This window comes from Lynx rufus, unplaced genomic scaffold, assembly GCF_022079265.1.
Source record: "Lynx rufus isolate CCGP_SWC_20201006 ecotype Redwood Valley unplaced genomic scaffold, mLynRuf1.p SCAF_38, whole genome shotgun sequence".
Taxonomy (NCBI): domain Eukaryota; kingdom Metazoa; phylum Chordata; class Mammalia; order Carnivora; family Felidae; genus Lynx; species Lynx rufus.
The window spans coordinates 1,835,772-1,845,659 of NW_025814854.1; the positions used below are offsets into that span (position 1 = coordinate 1,835,772).

The 9,888-nt window shown below is 63.9% G+C and overlaps 1 protein-coding gene across 2 annotated transcripts in view; it reads left to right on the forward strand.

Annotated features, from left to right (window-relative positions):
- The window catches only part of ZFYVE28 (zinc finger FYVE-type containing 28), a 50,056-nt gene extending 40,499 nt beyond the window's left edge, over positions 1–9,557 (forward strand). For both annotated transcript variants that reach the window (XM_047094240.1, XM_047094243.1), the window contains 5 exons: positions 1,841–1,974; positions 4,057–4,173; positions 5,369–5,473; positions 7,646–7,749; positions 8,292–9,557. In XM_047094240.1, the coding sequence (XP_046950196.1) occupies positions 1,841–1,974; positions 4,057–4,173; positions 5,369–5,473; positions 7,646–7,749; positions 8,292–8,423 (592 nt within the window). In that variant the 3' untranslated portion in view covers positions 8,424–9,557. The remainder of the gene's footprint in view (positions 1–1,840; positions 1,975–4,056; positions 4,174–5,368; positions 5,474–7,645; positions 7,750–8,291) is intronic.
- Positions 9,558–9,888: the final 331 nt, after the last annotated feature.

Here is a 9,888-nt window from a genome sequence, read left to right on the forward strand (position 1 = left end):
GACCACACTGTTTATCCACTATCTGTTGGTGGGGTTGGAGAGCAAGCTTCTGTGAACACGGGTGTGTGGTATTTATTTGAGCCCCTGCTCCCAAATCTTTTGGGCAAAGCTGTCACCTGACACTGGGGACGCTGAGTGGTAGCTGACGTTGTGAACAGTGAAGTCCCCTCCCCCTTTCCTCACTCAGCTCCCAGGGCGGGGACAGCAGGTGGAGGGCAGCCAGGCCCCCCACGCTCAGGCTGAAAGTCCGGGGCCTGTCCGGGAAACTCCGCGGCTCAGGAGGAGAGGGTGTAGACCTGCCCGAGGGTGCCAGCTTGGCACAGGTGCACCCAGCCTCACACTGCCAGCCTGCCCTCACCTCTCCGTGGCCCAGGGAAGCATTAAATACTCTTAGTGGATATTCATTATTGTAGAGTGTGCCAGTAACGCGTGCACTCTCACACTGCCCTTGACGAAAGGAAGGGAGCCCGTGCAGCCCAGCCTCCCTCTGTACCGGATGGGGGCTGGGGGGGGGGGCGGACAATGGCCCCAAACCTCAGGCGTGTCACATCTTTGTACTTCTTAATGGTCTTTCCTCCCTGGACGTACCCCCACATAAGACCTAGGGCGGTCCTGCGTGTTTCTGCGCCGTGTGAGGGACCCACACAGTGTGTAAAGGTCTGTGACCCGCCCCCCTCTGCCTCTGTCGACTCTGCCCCTGCAAGACTAGATCGCCCCATCGCTGAGCAACCAGTGCCACAGTGAAGATCCTGCCACGTCTGCGGGCCACAAGGGCAGAGTTCCACGTGCGTGCCAGTGGCAGCCCCCGGGGTGGGAGCTTGGGCAGCTGGTGCCAAGTTCTCTCTCTGAAGCTGTGGCCCCAGCACTGCGAGGCTGCCTTTGTTCCACCTACACCACGTGGCCTTCAGTGCCTCCCTCTGAAACGGGACGGACAACCAAGGACCAGGCCTCTGGCATGGAAAGCAGAGCCACTACCTCCCGGAAAGGAGAAGGAGGTAGTGCAGGCAGCCGTTGGCCACGTTTAAAAGGCTTGCGTCTATGGAGCCGCAGGGAGAGCATCAATTAAAACGTCAAGGGGAAAGCTGAAAGGGAAACTGGAGAAACTGCCAGATTGTAGGACAGAGGGATAGAGAGGAAAGGAGAGGAGTCGTGTAAGAATTGGAGGCACCTGAAGTGGGGCAGACGCCCCCCCCCCCCGCCCCCGTGGGGAGGAGCAGGGACGTGCATGGTGGGAGCAGAACCCTGTGTTCGTAACAAAGCCCCACACGCAGGGAGTTAAAACAGCAGAAATTCATCCTTCACAGCTGCGAGGCCCTGTCTGTCTGCGCCTCCTCTCATAAGGACACTTGTCACGGGGTTAGGGCCACCCGATAATCCAAGATGACTTTCTCCTCTCCGGGTCTGTACCTTGATCTCAGCTGCAAAGACCCTTTATCCAAATTAGTCCCGTTTGCGCAGGGTGTAGGTGGGCGAGTTCTAGGAGGAAGTCAGTAGATGATGTCAGTCGGAGGGAGAAGGGGGGGGGGGGCCTGAGCATGTGAGTCCACACCAGGTGGTCTACACCAGCAGAGAGAAAGGAGTTGAGAGTGGCTACAGCAAAGTGAGGGCAGCAGACAGGGCAGGGCCAGGCCAGGAGCCCTGCTGTGCCAGCTGGCTTGTTAGGTGGTGCCTGTGACCTTGATGACACTCTGAAGCTACCAGTACCTCCCGGCAGCTCGGCTGTGGTGCAGTGGGAGCCTCCAGGGCAAAAAGAGTTTGGTTCTCGCTCCTGGCTTTCAGGCTCCAGGAGCCCCTGGCGGTGCCCGTGCCCCCCACACCCTGTATCTCCTTCTCTGTGCAGTGGCCCCACGGCCGGTTCAGTTTCCTCAGACAAGGCCGGGCTGGAGACGGTCCCCTTGGCCACAAGAGAGAAGATCCGGTCCAGGTTCCACGGCAGCCACGACCTGATCCACCGCCTGTTTGTCTGCATTTCAGGTGCCGGCTGGGCCCGCGTGGGGCGGGGCCTCAGGGGGTGGGCGGGGCCTAGCTGACGGTGGGCTGCAGGGTGGGGGCCTTGTTGGGAGTGGGTGGGGCCTCAGGGTGGGGAGGGCCTGGCAGAGGGTGGGCTGCAGGTTGGGCGGGACCTCGAGTGTGGGCGGGGCCTGGCTGAGGGTGGGCTGCAAGGTGGGGGCATGGTTGGGGGTGGGTGGGGCCTCAGGGTGGAGAGGGCCTGGCTACGGGTGGGCTGTAGGTTGGGCGGGACCTGGCTGGGCGTGGGCCGCAGGGTTGGGCAGGGCCTGGCTGAGGGTGGGCTGCAGGTTGGGCGGGGCCTCGAGTGTGGGCGGGGCCTGGCTGAGGGTGGGCTGCAAGGTGGGGGCATGGTTGGGGGTGGGTGGGGCCTCAGGGTGGAGAGGGCCTGGCTACGGGTGGGCTGTAGGTTGGGCGGGTCCTGGCTGGGCGTGGGCCGCAGGGTTGGGCGGGGCCTCAAGTGTGGGCGGGGCCTGGCTGGGCGTGGGCCGCAGGGTTGGGCAGGGCCTGGCTGAGGGTGGGCTGCAGGTTGGGCGGGGCCTCGAGTGTGGGCGGGGCAGGGCTGAGGGTGGGCCGCAGGGGGCCCTGCTGGGCAGGATGCAGGTTGTGCCGGGCCACGGGAGCATCCCCTCCCTGCCATCTGGGGATCCCCCCACAGTGCCATTTCATCATCCCCAAGCCCAGGAGGGAAGAAGGCTTAATTCCTCACTAGGGCCCCCATCTGTGCCTGGGGAACCCATCCGGCTCCCGTGGGGGCCTTGGCCACCCACACAGCGAAGGTCTGTTCAGTTCGTGGTTCCGATTGTGGCGTTCATCCTGCCTGGTTTTGTTTCCCCCGAGTGGGGGAACAGGAGGGAGACGCCTGTTTTGTCTCCCCGGGGAATTCAGAGGGCCGTGAGCCAAAAGGTGTCTTTTTAATGCTGCTCTTTGGTTCGTGTGTTAAAATTACTAACACATCCATGTGATTCAACAGTATAAAAGTATGCACTGAAGGCCCCCTCCCCGGCCTCCTGCGTGCCCTTCCCACCCCCACCCTCCCGGTTTAGGGGTGCTTGCTGACGGGGCTTCCCCCGCAGCCCGCGCTACCCGCTCCTCCCGGCCTGCTTGGCAGGACTGCAGCCTGTGGCCTGGGGCGGGGGGTGGGGGGGGGTGGGCGGGATCCCTGCAGAATCCCGGTCACGATGGGGGGTGTCCCATACTGCCCCGGGGCCCCCCAGGCACTGCCAAGCCAGGCCAGGTGGGACCAGGAGGACCCCGGTGACCCTGAGCTTGGCTTCACACAGCTGCCACACAGCTTTGTTCGAGGTTTAGGGATATGGAGTCTGGCAGGCGCTCAGTACCTCAGTCGCGGTGCACAAAGAATCCTCCGGAAGCGCTGACTGCAGTCCCTGGGGCGGGTCACTGGGCTTCCCGTTCTGGCCGGACGCCCGAGGCTTTCCCCATAAGTAGCAGCGGTGTCTGCGCGGAAGGAGCTAACGGGGCTCCGATACTTGCTGAGAAATGGCCCTCTCTCAGGGAGGGGGACCCCCCACGCAGGGAGGGGGAGCCTCACTCAGGGAGGGGGAGGGCTCTGCGGTGAGAATGGGGGAAGCAGGGAATGGCAGGGAGTCCGGCAGAGGGCAGGGCCCACCTTGGCTCCCAGCCACACGCCCCGAAGGGGCCCTGCAGTCAGGGGGACTTGGGGCAGCAGCGTCTGCCAGGGGAAGAGGGCACGACCGGACACACACGTGGCTGTGTCGGTGAAGGCGCTGCTGTGGGCAGTGGGCACGGTTCAGGGCCCTGGGGTCGCCTGTCAGTGAGAGGCTAGGACCACTCAGGAGTAGTGGCTGCGACCCCAAGGATAAACTGTGGGAGTGAGAGTGAGCGGGGGCCAGCGGGGGGCTGGCCGTGTAGGCACCCCTCCTCCGGCCTCCCCTGGACTCCTGAGCTTTCACGCCTGCCAACAAAGCCAGCTCCCAGGGGCTGGTGGCCTCTTCCTGCCCCCACCAACCTGAGGACACAGCCAGCGGCTGGAGTCCCCGGAGCCTGACGGCCCTCCTCCCCTCCCAGGTGTGGCTGACCAGCTGCAGACCAACTATGCCAGCGATCTGAGAAGTATTCTCAAGACCCTTTTTGAGGTCATGGCCACCAAACCAGAAGCAGACGACAAGGAAAAGCTAAAGAAGGGTGAGTCCCGCTCAGGGCGTGTCCCCACCCCAGGGATCAGCATCTCCTCACCCTGTAGGGCCACCCAGCTTCTGCACAACCTGGCACATTCCAAACAAGAAGCACCCAGCGCTGCCAGGCTCTCCGCTAGGGGACCAAGGGGCACACATCACAGGCCCCAGAAGTGCCCGAGAGGCCACCTGCCTGGGGCAGTGTCCCCACCGCTGGCTTTGCAGGTGGCTTACAACCTCACACGCACCGGCCTGTGCCCGCAGAACCTCCCACTCTCCCTCTGCGTATGCTCCTGCGAGGTCACCCAACTTCTTGGGGCTAACAGGCTGGGAGGGACAGTGCCCTTCCTCCTAAAGACAAGACCCAGATGTGGCAGAGTCACTTCTAGCAAATTCTGGCTGCCAAAGCAGTCCGAGGCCAGCCCAGAGTCAAGGAGGGGACATAGGCCCCATCTCTCCCTGGGGAAAGTGGCTGTTCATATCCTGTGGCCACCTGGGACCTACCTGCCTCACATACTTACACATGCTCAACACATCACGGGTGTAGACACATGCCCTCACACCCACATGCATACTTGTGCGCGCGCGCGCACACACACACACGTTCTCATATTGTCACGTGCCTGGGGTGGGGAGAGAGCCTGACCCTTGGCTTACCCCCTCTCCCCCGTGCTGGGCTGAGATACCTGTTCTCGGCCAGCTGCCCCTCATCACAGGGCATTTGGGCACACAGGGCAGCCCGCCCCAGCCCACCAGAGCCCCTCCTTGCTAGTGGGGAGCAGGAGCAGAGTTAGTTCTGTGTGTCCACCAAGCTCTGACTCCTGGTAGCACCGTGCCAGGCTGCGCTGCCCCCATTTGCCGGGGGTTCCTGGGCGGGATTGCCTCCTGAGACATCACGGTTCAGAAAAGGCAGGTGACATGGACCGCTTCTGCAAGCAAGGATGGTGGGCTTAGGGATCACAGCCCAGGGAGACCTTTCTGCACAGACCGTGCAGGGGCTCTGGGGCTGGGGGCCCCCAGGGAGGCCGCATGCCTCTGGGCACTGAAGGCCCCTGCCGGGGTCAGTACCCGGCCGGCTGGGGCTGTGGTGACCCCATGGCCGTGGGACCGCAGCTGGGTTTGGGGGACCCCTGCCAGTGATGCAGAGGTGGGGCTACCAGGAACAGGTGTTTCTGTGCCCACCCCGCCCCTCCCTTCTCTTCCAGTCACCCAGAGCCTGCGGAGTGCAGCCTTAGAGGATTGTGCCCTGTGCCAAGAGACCCTGTCATCCTCTGAACTGGCAGCCAAGACCCGAGATGGGGACTTGGAAGGTACGTGTGGAGTCTGGGCCAGCGCCCACGGTGCTGCGTGCTGGGCAGGGAGCAAAGGCCCTGTCTGGACTGTCCCCCTTTCTGCCCTGGATATGGAATCCATGAAGGCACCGCTTCTCCAACTGGGGGTCCCTCCCCAGAGGCCCTCTGGGCACGTAGCTGCCCCTGGGGAGGCAACTTCCCACTCTGGCATCCCCTCTTCGGCCCCCAGGGTGGGCACACGGGCCCCTGGCTGGAGGCGGCTGGGCTCGGCACAGGCACACACCTGTCCCCACCTGCGTTCACCTGCCCCACAGGAAGGGCCTCAACGGCAGCTTCTGGCACCCTCTTCACAGGAGGCTGCCGGCTGCACTCTCTGGTTATGTGGGAGCCCCGAGCCCCTGCTACCCTGTTAGCCTGGAGGCCAGGCCTGCTGGTGTCCCAGTCAGGGAGGGACCATCCAGGGTAGGTTGGGGCCCTGGCATCATGTCTGTGGGGAGGGGCTGGGGACCTGGGAAAGGTGCCGAGATGGATGGTGGCAGATAGGCCCAACCAGGTGTCAGATGTGCGTGGAGCTGAGAAGGAGTTGAAAGTTCACCCCATGATGGGCCAGAGGCCACAGCGCTCCTGGTGTGCCTGGCCAGCTGGGCTGGCCCTGCCTGTGTCCGTCTCAGGGCCTCCCTGGCGCTCCAGCGCTCTGGGGGTGATGGGGATGCGGGTGTCCAGAGGGGGCTGCGGGGATGGGGTGTCCGGAGCAGGCACAATCTCCCGACTCTTTCTGGAAAACCATACACGATGGTACAAAGCACCTGTAGCAGGAACTCGGAGCCCCTCTGCTCAGGAGGAGCGGAAGTGAAAAGCTGTGAGGTCCGGCTTGCCCAGTGCACAGGCGGGAGCCGCACCCTCCCTGCTGACTGCTGACCCAGCCTCGCTCCTGGAAGTGGCACCTGCTGACAGGGCCTGGATGCTGGTCAGAGGAGCGGTTCCAGGAAGTCCCCCGGACCCTCACGGTCCTCACAGGAGAGGGTTTGGCCTTTTCTGTCTGAGCTGGTGTCTGTGGCCCAGCATGGCCCTTAGGGGCTAACATTGCCACCCGGGATTTCCCTGGGGTCAGCCTGGGATTTTTACACAGGGGAGGGGTGGCAAGTGGGAGAAATGACCTCCCTGCACTGAGGTGAGCTCACGGGGCCCAGAGGGAAGGTGGGAGAGGTGGGTGGGAGGCAGTTTTGGGTCTGTGCAGGCAGGAGGAGGGGCAGACCCTCCAGGCCAGGAGGGAGGCCAGGAGACCCCAGGCCCTTCTTGGACAGCAGCCTTGCCGAGTTCCGTTTGGAGGTGCTGAGGTTGGGGCCAGGGGTGCAGGCCAGTGTCCACCTGAGCACTGGGGGTCGTGTGAGTCTCGACAGACCACCTCTGAGCACACTGTGGTCTGAGGGATGGATGCCAGATGTTCTCCCCCTCCCCCCCCCCCCCCCCGCCCGGCTATTGGCTCTGGCCTTGGGGCCTGAATGGGAGGAAAGTGCCTGTCTTGCTGTGTGGGAGCTCTCTCCTCTCCCGCACTGATGAGTCTCCGAATCCCAGAGCAAACCTCCATAGAGGCTTCCAAGCACCTCTAGAAGTGAGACAGGATGGGTCCCACACCCACCTGGAAGGGGGGCCCAGGCCCCAGCCTGGCCTGCACCTGTATCAGGGAGGGGCCGGCCGGACATCTGCCTGGGTTTCCAGGACCACGAGGACCCCATAACTGCTCTGGAGCTAGGGGTGGGCAAGGCTGGGGCCCCCGGGGATCCCCACAGAGTGTGCCGAGCTGGTGGCTGATTTCTTCACTTCTCAGCTGCCACCTCTGCCCGAGGGCCCTGCCAGGCTGGGTGCTGACAGAGAGAGGCTCAGGAGAGGGTCATCCGGGTGAACACTCCCTGCCCACGTCCCGAATCCAGGTGGCCTGGCAGACAGGCACTGACAACAGCTGCAAAGGTCCTGTCCATGTGATGCCAGCAGTTTCCCGAGACCGTAACCAGCACCTGGAGTCCAGGGGAGGATGGGAGGGGAGGAGAGCCGGAGCTGCTGGGGCCCATCCAGCGGAAGGCACCGGTACACCCACCCGCCGGGGTCGGCCTCCCACCCCAGCCCACCGGCTGCCACTGTCACCGCTTCGCGGCCCCCTCTGGCTGACGCGTACCCCCCTTCTCGTCCCAGATCCACCAGAGTGGGTCCCCGATGAGGCTTGCGGCTTCTGCACGGCATGCAAAGCACCCTTCACTGTTATCCGCCGGAAGCACCACTGCCGAAGCTGCGGGAAGGTAAGAGGGGCACGGTGGCCAGAGGTTGTGCCCGCAGACCCAGAGACTGTGGCCAGGGGCATCCCCGGGGCCCGTCCGCAGGATCTGGGAGTCAGGACCGACACCCCGGGGCACTGGTAAGGCCTTTGGGGTCCCTGGCCCTGAGCCCTGAGCCCTGGGCCCCGCTTTGACTTGGCACTGTGTGTGGACTCCAGGCACTCTGCCCACTGGGTCCCGATGGTGTGGTGCCCAGCCCCCAGCCGCTTCAGAGCTGGGACGTGGAGGGAAGGAGGGTCTGAACAGGAGGCCTGCAGCAGCCTTGGAGTAGGGCTGGGACCCTCCTCGTGAGCCTGGCCTCCCGAGGCCATGACCCACCCCAGGCTTTTCCGAAGGTCCCCTCCCTGCCCACAGAGCCCCGCCTGTGGTGCCCTGCATGCTGGAGGAGGGGGGATGTGGGAACCGCCGAGGTCGGGAGGGGTGAGGCACGGCATGGGGGGGAGGGTGGCGGTGGCTCGTTTGGCACCCTGGCTCACTGGGTCCCCCGCCCGCCCCTCAAATTCCAGATCTTCTGCTCCCGCTGCTCCTCGCACTCGGCCCCGCTGCCCCGCTACGGGCAGGTGAAGCCCGTGCGCGTGTGCACGCACTGCTACATGTTCCACGTCACCCCCTTCTACAGCGACAAGGCGGGCATCTGACAGGGCGCCGGCACTCCCCAAACCTGCCAGGGCCCCAGAGGACTCCCGGGGGCGGTGCTGCTGGCTGCACGAGGGTCTCCACTGCATTTCATTGAGCGGCCGCCACCACTGCGGGAGGCTGCGGGCCGCCCAGGCTTCCAGAACGTCCAGCTCCTCCGTCCCTCCTACCCTGGACTCCCCACCTGTGGGGACCCCCGGCCAGCTGCAGGGGCCAACGGGAGGTCAGCTTCAGGCAGTGGGGATACCCAGGGCTGCCAGGTGGCTGCCTGGGCAGGGGTGGGCTTTCCTCCCACCTGCCCCCTGCCCCTGCCCTCTGCCCCCCGGCCCCTGTCCCCTGCCCTCTGCCCCCGGCCCCTGGCCTGCTGAGCTGCTCAGCCACACTAGAAGGCCTACTCAGAGCCGGCTCTTGACCAGCCGAGTGGGACTGCACCTGGGCTGATGGTGGACAGGTCCAGGAGAAGGGCAGGCCTCGGCGTCCCCACAGGGCTTTCCCATGCGCTGCCCATTCTCTGTCCCTGCCCCGAGCCCGCAGCTGCCATCTCATTCTCCAGCGCTGCCCCTCCCTTGGCCAGACAGCAGGCATCTTGTGTATTCTCGGAGGGGGAGATTCAGACACACGGCCAGGTCCTCTGGGCCGCAGGCGTGCCCCTGCCGGTGTGTGCCCGGCTGCTGACGAGATGGGGGGCCAGGCAGCTGTCTGCACAGCACTGAGACCCAGTTCCCCAGGTTCTTAGGCCAGGGCCCCCGGGGTCCGAGGACCACCAGATGTCACCCACCTGCTGCCACTGCCCCCTTCCCTCTGACCCCCTCCCCCCAGGGACCCTGGCCCACCTCCTCAGACCCCAGAGTGGCCCGGCACCCAGGCGGAGGCCGCCAGGGGGCCCCAGCACGGACACCTCAGGCTTAAATCTCAGGCTTCACATTGCAGTGAGGATTGCAGCTTTATTTTTAGAGAGACGCTAACTACTGCTTCTTTTATAAGAAAATCCAACTACTGCTGAACAGTGGGTACACATGCACAGAAATGGCTTCTGGGGGGGGGAAGTATATAATGGAGGGAATATTATGTATTGAGATTATTTTTATTTTCTAAATGCTGTAATTCGAAGCCATTTCCATAAATCTATTTAAGGATTGCAGACACTTGTTTCTGGTGTGAACGTGGACTTCTTTTTCTGCGTCTGGGAAGCGGTGTTCTTGCATTCTTCCCTAGAAAGCTCCGGGCTTCTGCGCTCTTAGGGAAATTGAGGGCTTCCCATGAGCCCGTAGGAGAGCGGTAGCCAGCCTGCCCCCCCGGAAGCCCCATCCCATGCCCTACGAGGGTTCCAGGGTCTCCACTGCCTGCCCACTTGCCCAGCCCCTTTTCTCATGGTCTTCAGCTCAGAATCCTGGCCTGTGTGTGTGTTGGCGGGTGGGTACTCTTGGACACTCCCCCTTGGAGCCCTCCCCACCTGGTCCTGGTCAG